General features: G+C 57.1%; 1 protein-coding gene across 1 annotated transcript in view; it reads right to left on the reverse strand.

Moving 5' to 3' along the window:
• The window catches only part of KDM4B (lysine demethylase 4B), a 121,320-nt gene that overhangs the window by 45,290 nt on the left and 56,259 nt on the right, over positions 1-19,771 (reverse strand). The window contains 2 exon segments of the mRNA XM_055546801.1: positions 3,537-3,640; positions 7,371-7,420. Coding sequence (XP_055402776.1) covers positions 3,537-3,640; positions 7,371-7,420 — 154 coding nt within the window.

The following is a 19,771-nucleotide window of genomic DNA, read 5'->3' on the forward strand; positions in this document are numbered from 1 at the left end:
GGGCTGGGAGGACACGTGTCAAGGTCAGAACCCCACAGGAGGAGCTGATGTTTCTAGGCATATTCAAAATGGTCTGGACAGCCAGACTCTGGTCCGGCCTCTGCATCAAAGACGCCAAACCCAAGAGCTGGGCATGAGGGAAGGGGGATGATGACACCACACAAAGGCGCCCAGTACTGCCGCCCTGAGACTTGGAGGAGGAGGTGGGGGCTGCAGCCTCCTCCCCAGGGCTCTCCCCACTGACTGCCCACAGCCATCAGCAGTCGTCCCAACAGCAGACTGTTGTGAAAGGGATGAGAAGTTAACAGTAGCCAGCATGCCTGCTCGTGGTGTCCTGCGACACAAGGTAGGGCTGTTGGAACGGAGGTGTGTGCAGGAGTGACCTCTGGAGTCGGGAGGGCCATCATTTCCTGGATTGAGCTGGGAGCATAGATCAGCTTGTCTGGAGTTCCAGGGACTGTGGCCCCAAACGCCGGCCTATCCCATCCTCCAGGTATCTCTAGGGTTTCACAGGCACTGACCACACCGTCTGTACTCTGGGTCTGGCCTCTTCTGCTTGGCACATCCTCAGGGTTTATCCGTCCCAGTGGGTACTCCGCTGTCTCCTTTTTGTTCCTACAGGGCCTCCTGTCACGAGGACGTGTCCTACTTGCTCATCTGGCCTCCTGCTGACAGGCCTGCGGCTGTTCCCTGGTCGGGATGCAGCGAGCAGAGCGGCGGGGCCAGTGGAACCACTTCTCCAGATGGTGCTGGTGTTTCTCCAGAGTAAACAGACATGGAGGGGGAACCGGGGGCCCCAGGAAACTGCCCGGCAGCTTTCCATGGCAGCTGCCCATCTTGCACCAACGTGGCGGTGACGGTGAGATCGTGGCCCGGGTGGGGAGTTCAAGGCTCCAGCCCTGCCCCCAGGTTGGCAGGTGCCACCCACCACATCTGGTCCTGGTGTGTCTGGACCTGCCGTTGCAGGCGTGTGCCTCCTTTTGCCAAGTGTGTCTGTTCAATTCTCCTGCCCGACTTGGAGGCCGTTCACTGCTTTGTCACTGACTGTGGTTCTGCGTCCTGCTAATAACCCCAGAGAGATGAGTAGAAATCGCTGGATTTATCTAAGGAACTGACGAGGAGTCAAACCTCGGCAGGGGAAGGGGAGCGGTGGGAGGTGGGGGGGGGCGGTGAGACGTCCAGAAACCAAGCACAGAGTCAAAAATCAATCAAAACTGATGTAGCCTGGAGGAAAGCCAGTCCTTAGGAACACGCTGATATTTTTCTTTTCAAATAATGAATTGCACCAATCAAGGGAAGTCACTGTGGATTAAGTTATATTTTTAAATTCCAGTCCAAGTGACAGCTGTGTGCAGGGATGAAGCAACGGTAGGAGAAGGGGGAGGTGGGGATGGGCAATGTCCCCAGGACCAGTGGCCAGCATCCTCGGTCCTCAGGCAGGGCCCCCTGGGTCGGCTTCAGTCGCAGGACTCAGGAGCTCATGAGAAGGTAAATAAACTCGGGTTTGGGGATGGCCCGTTAAACCCAGTTACTAATTTTCTCATCCTACTCGAGCTGATCCTAGAGAGTGCTGTCTCACTCTTCCTCCGATGCCTCTGAGCAAGGATGGTCTGCTCGAACCTCGGGGAGGCAGCGGGGTTCCTGTAACCAAGCTGGAGCCCCCAACCCGACCCCTCCCATAAATCAAGTCCCAGAAGGGAAGGTGTGCTCATTTGGAATGACAAGAAGATTATGCTCCCGTCAGAAAATCTACATCTCGGTGGCTCCACCTCAGGCCCACGGAGGCTGTCCTCCATGTCGCCACCATCAACGTTAGCCCGACAATAAATTAGAAGGCGTCGGGGATGATGGATCGGCCTTGAGGCGGAGCAGTCGGGAGAGGAGGGAGCTCGGGCCCCGCATGCCAGTCACAGAGGAAGCCCGGAGCTCGGCTGCCCCCCGAGCTCTCGAAGAATGAATGAGGAAGTCCGTGGCAGATCACAGAAACACACACTTTTAATTATTAAAAAGCTCCGCTATTGATCTGCTTTTTCTTCCAGAAGTAAATACCATTACGAAGATTTATAACTGGAGTGTGGAGTGACTCTTTTACCAAGAATTCAGATGAGGGGCTACACGTGGAGCCCTGAGAGAGGCGTCCATCCATCCCTGACTCTGCGGGGCCTGGAGCCTGCTCCCCAGGCCTGCAGCCCATGGAGGGCTCTCTGCTGCCAGACAAGGGCCTGGGTCCCACAGCCTCAGGGTGAAGCTCTGTCCTGCCCCCTGTGGGAGCCGGTATGGCCGCTGAGCCCTGCCTCTCCTGGGTCACCAGCAGGGTCACCAGCAGGAGGCCCCTGCCTGTGGGTCGTGCTTAGATATTTCACAAATGAGCTGCAGGACCACGCTGGCACCGACCTGGGCGGATGGACAGCACCCACCAGCTGACTCCCACAACCAGCATCCCTCTCCAGGACGCAGGGCTGTGGAGGATCTTCCTGACAAAGCGATGGGAAACAAGGACCTCTCAGTCCTGTGAGCAATGCTGTGATCTGTCTGCAAGGTTCCTGGTAACGAACAACGTTCCAACCAGAAGACAGAGGGGGCAGAGAGAAGAACAGGGACAGCTGCTACCTGAAGAGCATGAGTGGTGGGGGTGGCCCTGGCAGGAAGGCCACACGCCCATCTGCGTGGTGATGCTGCGGCTGCGTGCCTGAAACATCAGAACCAGTTTTCGACTTGCTGACACCCGGGGCCAGAGGCAGGCATGAAGTCTGCTCGCAGAGCTCGCTCTGCGCCTGACAGATCACTCTCTGGGGAGACCTGCAGGAGCTGGGCTGCCTCTGTCCTCGGGGCCATGGCCCACATGCCTTCCAGAAAGTTCCAGGCATGGGCCACTCGCCTGGACCCTTGTAACCAGGAAGCCTGTCTGTGGGGAGGGGCTGGCCTGGAGTGACAACGGCTGGGCCCACTCCCAGGACAGAGGCGCCCAGCCCCAGAACTCAGTCCCTGTTGCCCACCCCACGCCCCCAGGTGGTGGGGTCCCTGCCAACTTCGCCCCCAGTGCGGCCTCACCCCTCACAGCCCCATGTGGACACCTTACAGGAAACTGCATGAGATCGCAGCTTTCATGCTGCGGGCGAGTCAGACGCTTCATTTCTAAACAGGTACTCACTCCCTCTGGAGTGAGGCCATCTGCCCTGGGCATGGGGAGGGGTGGGCAGGGGGCTCCCACAAAGCAGGGCCCAGCTCCTCAGCACTTCCTGCAGGGTCGTCAGGAGCTGCCCCCGCCATCCACTCCCCAGTCTGACCCTAGGACCAACAGATATTCAGGTCTGGCTTGGGAGGGACTGGGAGGGAAGCCCCTCCTGATACCCACCTCCACCCTCACCGCCACTGTGGAGGAGCTGACGGCCCAGCAGTGTGGCCCGAACCCAGCCTGCAGTCCTTCTAGAACCTTCTCCAGCATGAAGACACCAGTTTCCTGGGGCACTCATGGTCAGCAGGGCCCGGGCCCAGAAGCCTGACCATCAGCAGACTACATACCCACCCCTACATACCCGGCTGAACGGGATCCCATACTTCTTGAGGATAATGGGCGAGATGAGAGTCATCTTGTGCCGAAGGAAGGCATCGCAGCCCTGGGAGCTTCCGGGGAAGAAGCCTGGAGCAGACGAGACAGTGTCAGCCGGACAGGGCGGGGTGGCCAGGCAGCCCTGTCCTCCTGTAGCCCCGCAGGAACGAAACACACAGGGGCCCGCCAGGTGGAGTGTACCCACGCATGGCACCACATTCGTGACTACAGACAAGGTGTGCGGTTGGGGTATGGCTGCCCACAGACTGCCCCCCCTCAGGCAAAACCCACTGGGGCCTCCACACGGTCACTCGGCCATATGAGAGAGCAGCCGAGAGACAGGACGGCGGAGCTGCTCTCTAGAGCCTGATGAGTTGTGGGGTGAGGAGTGAGTGGAGTGTGAGACCCCCCCACTCACTGACCAAGTCCACAACAAAGAGGGAGGCTGCCTGAGTGGGCAAGGGCTCTCTACCCACGTGGTCCCATGACCCACCCACCTGTGGCCCAGACCCACAGGCATGGGGGCAGAGTGGGCGACCCAGGCCTGCGCCTCTATCTGTGCTCACAGCCCCTCTGCTTTCTGCCCCAGAGCACGCCATGCAGCTAATTTAAAAGATGATCCATGAGTCCACGGGAGGCCCAGACACCTAGACCCAGACACCAGGCTTCATCAGCACAGCTCAGCACTGTTCCCACATCACATGTTGGCTGAAACTCAAGTCACTAACAAGCCAGTCTCATGGTTAAGGAAAAGCCAACCTCAGGTTCTGCCCACGGTGGCTGAGCTTCTCACCCCAAACCGCACAGAGTGGGCACAGGAGGGCCACACAGCTCCTCGAGGTATGGGACACGTCCCCAAGGCAGCAGCATGAGGGCTGACCCCCAGGCCCGGGTGGCCCCGGGGCCCTTCCAGTGAGACCAGCCAGCACACATCCTCGATGGGCACGTGTGCACGTGCGTGTGTGCATGCGTGCATGTGTCTGTGTGCACACATGGCCCCACCCACACGCCGAGGCTGGAGGAGGCTCCTGATGGCAAGGACCCAGTGTGGAGGTTCTGGAAAGAGCCAGGACGACCGAATCCCACACTCTGCTCTGCACTAAAAGCATTTCCATTAGAGTTACGGCTGCCTGCCGCCCGGCCCGCCGCCCTCTCTGCAGTTCCTCTTTTTAATGCACAGTTTAAGTGGCTCTCATTAAAGCTCTAATAAAGGCGCACATTTTAAGTGATTAGCACCAATAATGCGCCAACACATTAACGCTCTCCCTGTGGGCTGCACAACCCTCCCAGCGAGCCCATTCAGAACGCAGCTATTCATTTTCCATATTAATTGCAACCCCCTTCCACCCATCTCAACAAAGCAGCCTGGGAGGCACGCCCCCAAAAAGTTTGGAAGGGACGCCCAGGGAGGGCAGTGAGTCACCAGCCCTGGAGTCTCCTCCGCCCTTCCTCTGAGGAGGGGAGAGCAGCCAAGCGAGGGACTCTAGAGGAACCATGAGGTCCCCCACCCCTCCTCTGGAGCTGTCGGCCCCGTCCCTGAATTCCAGGTACGGCCTGACTTCACAAGGGCCGCCTTCCTGCTTGCCCACCCACCCATCCTCTCCCAGCCCCGGCCACCAAACCAAGCCCTCCACAGATGCCCAGGCAGCGAGCCAGCATACAGGTCCGGGTGTCAGAAAGGCCCTGGCAGCAGTTCCGGCTGCCTCCTGCTTCTCTATTTGGAGCTCAGATCACCCCACACTCTTCTAGTAGAGAAGGCACATTCAGGGAGAACAACTGGGCGTGGCTAGCTGCAAACACCCTTGGCCCCCCACCGAACAGCAAGAGCAGAGATGCTGAAGACAAGGCCCAGGGACCCCAGAGAGAGAGCACCTGCGCTGATGCTCCTGGCTCTGCAGGTAGGGAGCTGAACTGTGGCTCCCCCAAGACGTCAACGCCCCGATCCCTGCAGCCCGTGTAAGGTACCCTCCTTGGAGAAAAGGGCTCTGAAGATGGGATCAAGTGCAGGCCCCTGAGGTAAGATGGGCCTGGACCCCTGGATGAGGGGGGCTGTGGCATCCTGAAGGTCCTTCTAAGACGGGGGCAAGGGAGGCCGGACCATAGCAGCGGAAGCCATGGACCAGGGAGACAGGATGAGAGCGGCATGGCCCCCAGTCCAGGACGGGGCACCTGCAGAAGTCAGAGAGGCCGGAATTGGGTTCTGCTCCACCCCACCCCACCCCACCAAGGGGGCCTCAGGAAGGAGCCAGCCTGCTGATGTCCGGACCTCAACCCCAAGAGGCTCGCTGTCTGACCTCCACAAGCAAGATTTGTGTGAGAACAAAGACCTGTGGGGGTTTAATTAGGACTTTTTTTTAAAGTGTAGTTTAAGGTTCACAGCAAAATTGAGAGGATCTGTGTTGTTTTAAGTCACTGAGTTTGTGATGCGTGCGTGCTAAGTTGTGTCCGACTCTTTGTGATACCAAGGGCTGCAGCCCACCAGGCTCCTCTGACCATGGGATTCTCCAGGCAAGAATACTGGAGTGGGTTGCCATTTCTTCTCCAGGGGATCTTCCCTTTCCCACCCAGATGGGACCCGGGTCTCTTACGTGTCCTGCACTGGCAGGCGGGTTCTTTACCACTAGTGCCCCCTGGGAGCTTGTGGTAATTTGTTACATCAACCAGAAGCTAATACAACAGGAAAAGACATTTTTAATTGGCATTTTAAAAAGTCAGATAATGGGGAAAAAATCGAATTTGGCTTTCCCTTTAGATCTTAGGAAGTAAGTGCAATTGGCCTTTGCCAGGACTGCCTGTCCTGGAGTTTCCACCAGGAGAAACATGCTCCCCAGAGTGGGAATGGCTCGGAGGCCGGCGGCGGACCATCAGGGAGCCTCGCCAACACCACGCCATGGCTTTGGAAGGTTCCACGGCCTTGAGGGTACCGGCTGCCTGCTGCTGCCACAGAGGTCAGGGTGGCCAGAGGCCCGGCGCTGTCTGAGAGGCAGACCCTCACCCCCACCTGGATACAACCTGTGCCGGAGGGGCCACTCTTGGCTGTGCAGCAAGGGCTGATGGATGGGCCAGTCGTTGTTACTGTCTGTCCAGCACTGAACAGCCATCCACCCTCATGACACAAGAGCCTCCGTGGGGACAGGGCAGGGCCATGATGAGAGTGACTCAGGGCCATGGCCTGGCCCTCCGCTGGGGCACACAGAGGCCTCAGGAGCTCCCAGCCGGGGTGTCTGCTTGTCTCGAAGGATTCCATGCCCTGAGGGCCTTCCTATACCCAAGTGGTCAGTGGCCCCCTGTCCAGACACAGCCCAGGACCCTCTCTGATAAATCCGGTCAGCCCAAGAGGCCCCAGCTAGGGCCTCAATGCAGATAGCGGGATGTTGCTGAGGAAGCCTGGGTGATCCAATCCTGCATGGACAGCAGACGGCCCCACGGCCCCCACTCGGCCGTGCAGCACTGTGAGGGCCTCCGAACTGACCTTCTCATGCTCAAGACTGAGCAAAGGCTCCACGAAGACAGAGGAGGGTGGGATGGAGCCCCAGGAGCTGGGGGGTGGGGGGCGAGAACACTGGCTGCCTCCAGCCTGCAAAGCCTGGGGTCACATCCCAAACCCCATGCCCAGAGTCTGGAAAACGAGAGTGTGAAGCGCCAACACTCGTGCAGCATGCCTCAAGTGACAGACCCACAGAGGGGGACCATGGCCTGACCCAGAGGGAAGGAAGTGGACGCGGCGCGGGACACCGACACCCAGGCAACAGTGGGAAGCTGGGGAGGGTGGGGCTGCCAGCCCGCTGCCCACCCAGCCCCAGGGGCCCCGGGCACCTACCGATGGCCAGCCGCTCCAGGCGCTTGCCATGCTCCGGGGGAATGGCATACCTACGAGAGAAGGCAGGCACGTCAGAGTTGAGAGCGTGTGGCCAGGTGGATACCTCCATTTTCAAACAAATGTGGGGTGTGTCCTTTGTCCAGAGGAGGAGGGAGGGTGGTAAAGGGTCCGACTACAGTCACCAGACCATCTGCCTCCAGACCTGTTGTGAGAAACTCCAGACAGTGGCTCTCAAGCCAGCGATCCTCCCCCCAGGGAACGCCAGGCCACATCTGAGACATTTCCACTTGTCACCACTCGGTGGGGGGGGGGTCCTGGCAGCGAGGGGGTGGGGGCAGGGATACTGCTCCATGCCCCTCCCCCACAGAGAGTGACCTGCCCAAGGCCACAGTGCAGAGGGGGAGGGGGACTGTGCTCCTGAATAAGCCCAGCAACACCTGGAACTCTAGAACAAGACCCTATGAGGGTGCATCCCCCTGCCCCACCCCCACCCCCGGAGCAGGAAGCCAACTGGGGGAACCACAGGGAACACTGAAGACCGCGCAGACACGGCAGCCAGCTGAACCCACCCCAATGGAGAGGTTTATCACTGCTTTTGATAAAATAAAAGGGGGCGAGGGGAGGAGATAGGTGAATGCTGTGCTGCCTCATTTATCCAACAGGATAAAAACAATTAATTTCCGAGCATGCTCGGGGCCCTGGAGGCAGCGGCCATGGCACCTTTAATTCTGCTATCGTCAGAGAATTTCCCATCATCTGGACAAAGAGGAGGTGACTCTTCTTAAACGGCCTTTTATCGCTTACATAAAGATGATTAAAGTTAATCCCAATCCAAGGCACCTTGGTGGGATTAACGTCATCCCCCACAAATAGCAGAATGAAACATTCCATCCCTTCTGGGAAGATGCCCAGGGCCGGGAAGGAACTAATTTACGGCTCCAAGGCTGTGATGATTAATGCAATATCGCGGGTCTACAATGCTGCTTTCACTTAATTACCGCCTGTAATTGGGAGTTGTAAAGATAAGATTAATTGAATCTGGTGGATGTTAAAAGTTGAATATGTTGGCATGTGGCTCCTCTGTTATCAGAAAGTACAGACTGCAGGACGCGGGCCGAGTGTTCAGAAGGGCAGCCCCTGGAGAGAGGAGAAGGGACTCATGGACGTAAGCCAGGGGCCATGGGGATGTCTGGACTCTGACAGCCAAGAGCATGTGGTGCCTGCCACGTGGCAACCACTGGGCAACCCCTGGGCAACCCCCTCGGGGCGCTGAGGGGCCCCAGAGCTACCCTCTCCTGCCTCCAGGGACCCTGCAGGATGAAAACCTCCATCTTCAGGGGAGGGCAGGGTGCTAGTCCTGACTACATAAGCGCTGAGCGTGGACCATCCATACAAAGGAGACAGGGAGGGTGTTTGAGGCTTCATCGGTGCAGCTGTGAAGGCTCCCCGAATTCTACTGGCTGTGGCATTGTAGGTACCCACCAAGCCCCCACCCAGCCACAGCCCTCCCCTCTGGGGCCCCCGAGCAAGGCCAGTGCAATGGAGGCCCAGGTGAGTGGGCCACAGGACTGGCCTCCCTGGCAGAGCAGACATTCACCACTGGAGAAAAGTCCCCAAACCGAGGGGCTTTCATGGCAGAACCTCATGGGGTCTTCAGCCAGGGCCCGGGTTATGTTATATCATCACAGCCCCACCCAGCATCACACCACCGGGTCGGGCTTGGGTCTGGGAGGAGAAAAATAAAGTAAGAAGGCAGAGGAGGGGCTCCTTGGGTTGAGCCAGGCTGCTTACTCACCCTCAAGGTGGCAAGCATCTGTCTGGCTATTAGAGAGCAGGTTCCAGGGCCATAAAACAGAGTCAGCTTTATTGATCACCAATATGGGGGCAGTCTGTCCTGCTCCCCAGGAACTCTGTCCCCAACACAAGGTCAAACATCAAGGCCAAAATCAATCTGCTCTGCCCGCCTGTGATCCCAGGCAGCTGCTCCCTGGACGTGGTAGCCCTGGTCACTTGGGTGACAAAGGATGCTTGCCTATTTTGATGGACAAACTGTCTGCCGGGACCACATCCACCTCACGATTGGGCTGGTGTGAGGTCTCCCAGCTGGCAGGCAGCCCTGCCCCAACCCACCCCCGCTCCCCCCTCGTTCCCCCATCCTGCTCTCTGCCAGCATGGGCGCCCTCTCCAGCAAGGCTAGTTTTCTGCATGTCTTGCTGCACTATAGCCATCTCCCTGGTCCAGTAACCCCTCGCTCCTCTCGGGGGTAGGGTCCAGTCCCAGACAGCCCAGTCACGGCAGAAGAGTCTGGACATGCCAGACAGGATCGGGCAGTGCCACTCCCAGAATCTGGGGACCACTGGGAGGGAAAACAGACTGGGGGTTTGAGGGACAGAGTCAGAAACAGGGGAGCTCCGTGGGGGAGGCTGCAGAGGGACAGGCCACCCGCGGAGGCGGTCACACAGGTTCCTCCACCCACAGCACAGGGAGCCTCAGTCCTGAGGCCGGCCAGGCAGGTCCCTCTGGACCTTCCCACGTGTTTTCCCAGCCCTTCCTATGCACCCCTCTTCCTCCACCCTTTCCCTCTGGTGGTGATGGTTCTTACACAAAGTACTCTGGCCAACACTCAACCAGAAAGTTGTGGAAAATCCGGTGCTCTTGGCTCAGTGGCCCTGGCAACCACAGGCACGGGACCCCACGAGGCTGCAGCAAGCCCGGACAGGCTCCATAACTCCAGGTTTAATGTTGTGGAATCGCTGAGAAGGCCGAGAGAGATGAATTTGAGCACTGTTTGCCAGATGCCTTTTTCAAAAAGGCAGTCATCTGTAAGTATCAAGGGCTTCAGTGAGACAATAAAATGTTTTTCGATCTGCTATACAGTCATGGAGGTGATGGGAAAGACCAAGCCAGGTCTCTCTGGAGCTGGCTCCCAGGCGGGGACACAAGATGTGTGCAGAGCCACGTGACAGTGAAGAGAGAAGCCCCGTCCAGCAGTTTCACTGTTCAAGTGACCGGCTGATGAGGACAGATGTTTCTGGGAACAATGGTATCATGGCCCAGATGTCATAATCCAGAAGGAAGCGGCCCCCTGTTCTGGGGAGAGACAGGCAGGCTGCACCACAAGGCGGGCATCTGCCAGCCTCTCCTCCAGGTTCTTCTTTTGCAACTGAGGCCTGGAGGAGTGGATACACGCCCCTCGCCCCCAGTCACAGCCACCCCCCAAAAGGCAATGCAGAAACCGCACACCTGGCATAGGGTGAGAGGGAGGCCTGGGGCCATGGTTGCCAGCAATCATGTCCGAGACCCACATCCTGACATGCGTGCTTACAGGGGGCCAGGGACACACTGAGACGGGACGACAGAGGTGGGCATCCCACGGGCCCTGCTGAAACCAAGCCGGAGTCCAGTAAGGAAGCTGGGGCTCCTGGGTGCTGGTGGACGGAGGCCTCAGTCCAGCAGGAGGGCGGCTCTTGAGCCCAGGAACACAGGGCAATCAAAAGGAAACGCCCTCTGCGGGCAGCTCTCACCTCGGGCCGGGGATGGGCGCCTGCATTCCCGCCGAGACCGCGGGCCGGAGGCTCTTCCCGTCCAGCAGAGCATGCTGTTAATAGTGTCGTTGTCTTGGTGTTTTGTTTATTCCCCTGGAATGGCTTGATGGATGTGAATAATTATCAGACTATAAAAGCCAGCAAATGTGCTATTTTCTATCGCTCTAAATCATCAAACAAATAAAGTGTGAAACAGCATTTTTGAATATAATTTTCCCCTCTAATGGCTTAGAATTATTATCAAGAACAATGAAAATAAATAAGCAAATGCCTTGTGAGTTAAAAATTAAATGAGTGTGTCAGGAAGAGGAACACGGGCCGTCGTGGAGAGTAGGGACCTGCTCGGGGGTCATCACTTCTGCCGACGGAACAAGTGGCTTCGGGCTTCAAGGGTACCCGGGCCTCTCTGGGTGTGGACTCCCAGCACCTGGTGCCCTCTGGGCCGGGAGTGGGCACCTGGGACCACCTCCCTGGAGGGACGGCTACACTGGCAGGTGTGCACCACAGCACCTGTGTGTCCAGGTAATTCCCACAGGTCCAGGGAGTCGTGTGCCACTGCCCTGGGACGGCCACATGAGACCTCAGAAGACGAGGCAAGTAGGGGGCTGGCCTCTGCCCCTCCTCTTCCGGGCCATGGACGGACAGTGCCAGGTGGGTACTGCCTCTCAAACCAGCAGGAAAACCTGAAGTCCTGGGACAAATTCCCAGGACAAGAAACACCCACTCCAGTGGAAGACAGTGTACCCCCACAGGGCCCACTGGCTCAGCTGGCCGCCCACCCTGGACTGCAGGGCCCAGCAGAGAGGATCGAGTTCCCTGCGAGCAGGGCGTGTTGCCATGGTAACGAGGTAATTCCCACAGGCTCCTGCCAGCTACCAGGGTAACGAGGCTAGAGGGGGCCTGCCTCTCACACCCTGTTGCCCATTCCCGAGGCCCCCGGCCTCTGCCCGGGCCTACAGGACCGTCCTGCTTGGAGCCAGGGTGGAAGCACCGTGACACAGACGGTATCTGTTCCCGGAGATGCATGTGACTTCGCTGGTGGCAACAGGGCTCGGGATTTCTTCCATCACTGGCCTGACAGCTCCCCCAGCATGAGGCTCGGCTTCCCCCTTCCTCTCCTGAGGAACGTGAGCCAAGAGCAGGGGTCCAGCCAGGAGCCCTTTGGAAATGTCAGTTCAGCCCAACGCGAGTCGGAGGGCGAGGAAGTTAATTTCACAGTGTTTGCACAAGGCCGGGGCAGACAGGCCCCTCACCGTCTAACAGGCTGTAATTACGGGAACAGAAACAAGAAGGCAGAGTCCAGGGAAGTGCTGAGACCACGCTTGCTCAAGGCACGAGCAAGCCGCCCGCACACGCCCTGGGAAATCCCGGCAGCTCCCAACACCAGTGGCCCCAGAGCCCCACGCGCTGGCCAGACAGAAGAGCTGTTTACTGTGACCCTCAAGCACAAAGCCCATCGTGGCCCATGCCCTCTCCAGCCACACGTCAGTTGGACAGTCTCAGCTCACTGCCCCGTGGTCTGGGTGGGCCAAGCAGAAGAACCTGGTCACAGAGCAGACTTCCCCTCACACTCCCAGCTCCCCAGGCACCATCTCCATGCTGGTTAGAGATGAGCCCAGCCAGAGCAGCCACGCTCCACTCCTCTGCAGTGCAGAGCCTAAGGGCCAGAGAAACAGTTACCCCGAATGTGATTATCACAGAGACGAGCCCCAGGGAGATGACTCACAGAGACTTGCTCTACCAACCCATCCCTGCACTTCAGATGACTTTCATTTATATAAAACTCCAAACCATCCAGTACAAAAAATTCTTAGCTATCTAGAACTAGAAGGGACCTTCCCACGGTCACACTTCACTGGGGTGAGGCAGGAGAGGCACCCCAGAAAGTCGGGGCAAAGCGGTCCACAGTACTGCAATGGAGACGCTGGCCAGGTGAGAAGCCAGCAAAAAGATATAAGGGGAATAATGGTAAACAGGGACGAGACAAACTTCTCACATAAAGTAATATAACCTTCCACCTGGGGAAACTAAGAGAACGAGCTGGGAAATTAAGAGCTGAATAGTCCAGGGACTTCCCTGGTGGGTCAGTGGTGAAGAATCCGCCTGTTAATGCAGGGGACACAGGTTCGATCCCTGCTCTGGGAAGACCCCACATGGCGTGGAGCAACTAAGCCCTGAAGCCACATTACTGAGCCTGAGAGCCCTAGAGTCTGTGCTCCACAACAAGAGAAGCTGCTGCAATGAGAAGCCTGTGTACCTCAATGAAGAGTAGTCCCTGCCCGCCGCAACTAGAGAAAGCCTCCTTGCAGTAAGAAGACCCAGCACAGCCAAAAAGTAAAGAAAAAAAAATTTTTTTTAATAAAATAAAACATTTTTTAAAAAGAACTAAACAGTTAAGTGAGGGTGCAGAATTTTTAAAAAAAAAATCAGTACATAGATAGCTAGGCTTCGTCTGTACTTTCCCAGAAGACTATAAAAACCACTAAGGTAAACCCTCTCCCTTGTCTGGGGTCCAGAAGCAGGAATTCTTGGCCACAAACAAGGGCAAACAAAAACCTGGGCAGGTCCCAGCCCCTCACAGAATCCCCAGTCTGGTGCAGGAGACTGGCAAGCTCTCAGCGAGGCCGGCAACGAGCCACACGGTGTGCCCGCCCGGAGCAGGCCAGGGCAACACGCGCGCAGGCAGAGCTCAGAGATCGGCGGGCTTAGTTCCAGGCCACCGCGATGAAGTGAGCCACGTGAGGTTTTGGCTTCCCAGTGCGTAAGAAAAGGTACATTTAAACCGTACCCTTACCGTAGTCTATTAAGGGTGCAATAAAAGCATTATATCTAAAACAAATACTGCACATACCTTAATTTTAAAATGCTCTCTTAAAGTGCTAACCATCACTGGACAACACACGGTTGCCACAAACCTTCAATCTGTAAAAAAAAATCGAAGCATCTACGAAGCACAATAAAACAAGGCGAGCCTGTACCACAAAACGCCTCCATGCCCCCAACCTTGTCCTTCAGTAAAGGAGGTAATACTGGATGTGATCCTAACAACAGTGACTCCAGAACGCACACAAGCCGGGCTAGCCTGTCAGGCACGAGCGGGGCGGCCGCATCGTTATGGTTCAAACGTGAAAGACGCGTTACTAGCAGTCACACTGACAGCAGGGTTAAAGGGGGACAAACGATCACCCTGCACCAGGCAGGAGAAATGAAAGATGTTAGAAAAAGCCGACAGGCTCGCTCGCCCTTCAAACATGAGGGAGTGGGTCCGAAGGCTGGGCAGACGGACAGCCCTGGGACTACCAAGATGCCTGGGGTCCCCTGCCTTCCTGGGAGGGGCGGGCAGAAGAGTTGCCACCAACCCCATCTGCCTGGGCAGGTGAGGAGAGCTCCTGCTGGCATGGGGAACGGGGACTGAGCCCTTTCTAAACACTCAGGAGAGCAAGGGAAGTGCGCCCCCAGGTCAGGCTCCAGCCCGGGGTGGGGGGGGGCGGGGGTTGGGGGGGAGGGTGGGGAGGGGTCCCTTGGGGGGGGACCCCCACCTCCCCTACTGGAGCACCACTGTGCAGAGTCGCTAGGCCGGGCAGCATGGCTCCCTGAGAGTGACTGAAACTGCCTGACAGCGAAAGGAAAGGATGGCGGCCCTGCTTCTATCAGGAGCTCCCATCTCGGCTCCGAGGCGCAGCCTGCAGGAGGAGGCCGCCCCCGTCATCTGTCCCGGAACCGGGGCCCTTTATGTGACAGATACAGACACTTGCTGGGGAGATAGGATCAGCCAAGGACCTAGGAGGATTGTCCCCAGGATAGAACCTTATTGAGCTGCGGGCGGTTTTATCTTTAATGGATCGTTTTACGGGACAATAGACGATGGAATTTGGCATCTCACACCAGCAGTGTCAGTGATTTCAAATAATGACATTTTTATTGAGATGGGCACGAGATAAACAGAGTCCTGGGAGCATCTGCTCAGAGAAAATGGGGAGTCTCAGGTGGGGATGCCAGCCAGGGGGGACGCTCTGCAGGCGGGCCGCCTAGGCCTCTCAGGGCGCAGGTGGACGGTGCCCTGGCCTGCACACTCGCCCTGTGAGGGGCCAGGGAACCTCGGGGTGGCTCAGCACCTCAATGACCCCCAGCCCCAGGGCCCAGTTCACAAGAGCCAGTCACCACTTTTATTAAGGAGCAGGCTTTACAAGGCAAGTGTTAAAGGCAACTAAACACTGAATTGGAGGCATCTGATCTCCAGCCCCAGTCTATTTCAGGTCCTTGAATTATTTTTGTTATACAACAGAACCAAAAAATGCCGAGTCACATGTGAGCTGGGTTTCGACTTTGCTTTTGAAGCTGTGGGGGCCCTTCTCAGGTGAGGTTTTAAAGGCGAGCCGATCAGCACAGCCTCGGGTCAGAGTGGGGAGAGGGCTCGTGCTGCCAGTGATGGGGGTCAGTGCGTGGGGACGCAGTGCCAGTGACAACCCGATGCCACCAGAAAAGCCATCGCCATCTCCCCCTCGAACTGGCCTCAACTGCTGATCATAAAACCAGGAGGCAGCCTCCCAACGTGCCAGGGCCCATGGCCTCCACTCCAGTGGGGGACACCCCTCCCTCGATTTATTTCTGCAGAAACACCCAGGAAGGTGTGAACAGGAGAGAACAGAGGGAGGTCCACAGAGCGCAGGAGCATCCGCAGGGCAGGACTTGGACATCACAGGCCAGGCCAGGGTGTGCAGGGAGCTGGGGGAGCTGGAGAGGGTGCCCAGGGGTCCAGGTCTGTCCTCGGGCTGCGAGAGCCAGGGCGGCCTTAAAGCGGAGCGGCTCCGGGCCTATTCACGTGTGGGGACCTTGGTGCTTCGGGAGAGTTAGGGTCGGGAGAGCACACACTCTGAGAGGAGTCGCAGAGAGAGCACCTTCAGCTCGTCTCGCGCCGGCCACGTGAGCCTGCCGGTTGCGCAGCCCGGCTTCCATCTCCTGCTGCTGTGCCCACGTGAGGGGAAACTCGTCCTCAGCCAGGTTCTGAAGCGAAGCTAACGCAGACGCCCTCAGCTCAGATTCGCAGGGATCTCCCTTCCGGGGAGCTGAAAGCGGCCAACAGCAGAGAAGTTTGCCATGGAAACGAGACCCAGCACACAGAGCCGGATCTACAGGATGGGTGGGAGGGTGAGCGACTCCTGGGTTTGAATCAACCCCTAATCCAAACACTACTGGTGGGGGCATCTCAGGATGGTCAGATGCCCAGCGACGACACTTCTCGAGACCCAACGGTATCTTACGGCGACTAGCCTGGTGCCCCAGCCTGGAGTTCTGGGCGGCCGGGTTGGCCCCTGCTACCCTAAAGCAAAAGCGCAGAGATCACTCAAGCAGCCTGAGCCAGCACAGCCTTGGCCGTTCCAACCCCAAAGCGCCCACTCTGAACAAAAAGACTCCAAAATGAAGGACCATCTGCTCCTGCCAGACCAAGCCAGCGGGCTGTGCGACAGGCCAGCCACGCCTGCGGCCATGAGTGACAGACAGACAGGAGATGGCTGTGCCCACAGAGGCACGCCTGCCCAGGCAGCAAGGGCTACCCTGACCTGCCAGGCCAACCCCCACGCCCAGGCTCGCATCCCTCCCTTCCACAGCTAGCGTCCCCCTGGCCAGAGGGCTCTTTCTGGAACCGTGGGGTAACTCCCTACTCAGGGCCCTCCCATCTCCCTGCCTCTGGTCTGCCTGCCCGCCCTCCATCAGGGCCCTTCCATGGGCTTCCCAGTGGCCTCTCCTCCCACAAGCCTCAGCCCAGCAGCCTTCCTGCCTCCATCCATCTCAGTGGTCCCAGCTGCTGCCTGCCTCCTGCCTGGCCCCCTAGGCCCTTTTGGGGGTGGGCATGGGGGACAGCGGGACTACACACACAAGCTCCTGCCCTGACAGATGGCATCTGCCCTGGTGTGGTTCATGCTCAGTCCAGAGTGAGCACCTCGTCAGGGCCTGAGCTGACCCAGCTCCTCTATAACCTCAAAACCGCCTTCGTCCAGCATCCACAGGCGGCAAAGCTATGGCTCACCTGCCCTTTTCCCTCCCTGCACTCCCAACACACGGTCAGACCATGGCTCCCAGGCTCCAGTGCTGGAAGGTGTGGCCCCATGACCCAGCACTGGCCGAGGAGACGTGGGCAGAAGCCAGGTACTGACTCCCTGGCCCGCCCATCACAGTTCAGGAACACGCCTCCCTCTGCCCCACAGGAATGTCTGCCCAGGGTGACCTCAGAAGCCACGTGTTTAAGGTGGCAGAGCCTCTGCTGGCCTGGGTCCCAGAGCCCCGTAGCTCCCCCATCTCTCACAAGGATCCGCAGGCTTTGATTTCAGCTCAGCAGGCCTGATTCAGAGATGTCTGGGGGACTATAAGAAAAGGATCCGCTCTCTCCCACACCTTGGAGTTTGAGCCACCTCTGCCAACTGGGACACACGCTGTCCCCATGGGAGCACCTGCCTGGTTTGTAGGATGATGCTTCAAGGGGCAGGGCAGAGCAGTGGTTAGGAATGTGGGCTCACCCCACAGCCTGGACCCGGCCCCAGCCCCACCACTCCCCAGCTACAGTCTCACCAATCCAGTCCTGTCTGTGAAGGAGCTGCGGGCAAGACAACGCGGCTACTGCTATCGCTATTTCTTGTCGTGTCACGTCGTCACGTACAGTGACTGACTTCTTCACGAGCAGCAGGTAAAAAGTAGCACAAAGTGTGGCCAGGCCCCAAACTGGAAACATCCCAAATGTCCACCCACAAGGGGACAGACACGCAGATGGAGGCACGGCCACACGACAGAAAACGCTGCAGCCGTGAAGATGGATGGTGTCACCACACGTGGCAGGACACATCCTCACAGATGCAGAGCAGAGACGCAAGAGACCAATCAGTCCATGATTTGGGGTTTCAAACCCAGTCGGCACGCAGCCGTGTCCCCCAGGGACTCAGACACACGTGGAAAACAGCCCAGAGAAGCAGTGACAAGACCACCAGAATCGGGAGGATGATCTCAGTTCTGGGGGTGGGGATGGGGCCACAAAGGAAGGGGGCCCAGGACAGGGAATGAGGGAGTTCATTTTCCAACATCGTCCTTCCCGGGGGCTTACACAAAGGTGGACGGGGGAGCCATCTGATAAACTGCATGCAATTATCTTTCCTTGGACAAGTACATTTCATGTGGTTTTCTGTTCTGTGTTACATCTCATGATAAAAACATCCACCGAGAAGGGAATGCACCATGACAGGCACCGTTCTCGAGGCCCCTGGGCTCGGTCATTCCAACACCCTTCTCAGTGCCGCTGGAGGGGGGCTTGGCTATTACAACTGAGGCCCCAAATCAGCAGAGCCTAAAATAGGGAGGTGACCCTGGGTGGCCCTGACCTAATCAGGTGAGCCCTGGAAAGGCGCTGGGCCCACCCTAAGCCAGAGGGTCCAAGTGTGAGAGGACCCCCAGTGCCAAGGGGACCTTCTCCAGAGCCCCAGGTAGGGGCCTGGCCCGCCACCACTCGACTCTGCCTCAGGCCCTGAACTGAGGCCCCGGCAGGCCCACTCCTGGGTGCCGTGAGATGTCCATCTGCGGGATCAGCTATGGAGCAGCAGGGAATGGAGACCACCCAGCGGGAGGGAGCGGGGAGGAAGACAGAGATGAAAGACGCCCGATCGGCCACAACTGTCCACTCTGGGTATCGGACACTAGGCTGTTCTGTTCACTATTCTCTTTTCTTTTCTGAAATTTGAGGTATTGAAGAAAAAAAAAAAAAAAGTATATTCCAAAGGGAGACAGTATGGGAAGGGGGTGGCATGACTCTACAATGGAGACACCTGACCAGCATGACCTCAGCCGGGGGACCCAGGTCAACACCAGCAGGGAAGAGTCATGCTGACGACAGGCACCCCAAGGTGATGGATGAGACGGCCCCTCACCTGTGTCCTCCCCCCACATCCAGCGCCCCAGTGCCACGGTGAGAGGAACACCGAACAAACCCCCATGGAGAGAAGTTCTATAAAATCTCTGACCCCAGTCCTCCTCAAAATCATAAGGGCATCAACAACAAGGAAAGTCTGGGAATCCTTCCCCACTGTTGGTGGGAATGTAAGCTGGTGCAGCCACTGTGAAGAACAGCATAAGGGTTCCCCCCAAAAAACTACAAATGAGTTACCACATGACCCAGCAACCCCACTCCTGGGCATATATCCAAAGAAAACTATAATTCGAAATGATCCATGTACCCCAGTGTTCATTGAAGCACTATTTACAATAGCTAGGACACGGAAACCCCCTAACTGTCCATCCACAGATGAATGGATAAAGAAGATGTGGTTTATATATACAACGGGATATTACTCAGCCAGTAAAAAGAATGAAATAACGCCATTTGCGGCAACATGGATGGACCTACAGAGGATCGTACTACATGAAGTAAATCAAACAGAAGGACAAATACCATATGATAGCACTTAAATAGAATCTAAAATATGACACAAATGAAATTATCTATGAAAAATAAACAGACTCACAGAGAACAGACTTACGGTTGCCAAGGGGAGAAGGGTAGAGTGGGAGTTTGGGATGAGCAGATGCAAAGTATTATGTATAGGATGGACAGACAACAAGGCCCCACCGTAGAGCACACGGAGCTATACTCAATACCTTACAGTAAACCACAATGGAAAAGAACATGGAAAGCGTGTGTGTGTGTGTACATATATATATAAATATATAACTAAATCCCTTTGCTGTACATACTTCAATAAAATAAATTTCTAAAAAATAAAAAAGAGCAAGGAAAGTCTGAGGACTATCACAGCCCAGAGGGTCCTGAGGAGACAGAACATCTGAATGTCACGGGGGTCCTGGGACAGAAGAGGA

The sequence above is a fragment of the Bubalus kerabau genome, chromosome 1 (genome assembly GCF_029407905.1).
Source record: "Bubalus kerabau isolate K-KA32 ecotype Philippines breed swamp buffalo chromosome 1, PCC_UOA_SB_1v2, whole genome shotgun sequence".
Classification (NCBI taxonomy): domain Eukaryota; kingdom Metazoa; phylum Chordata; class Mammalia; order Artiodactyla; family Bovidae; genus Bubalus; species Bubalus kerabau.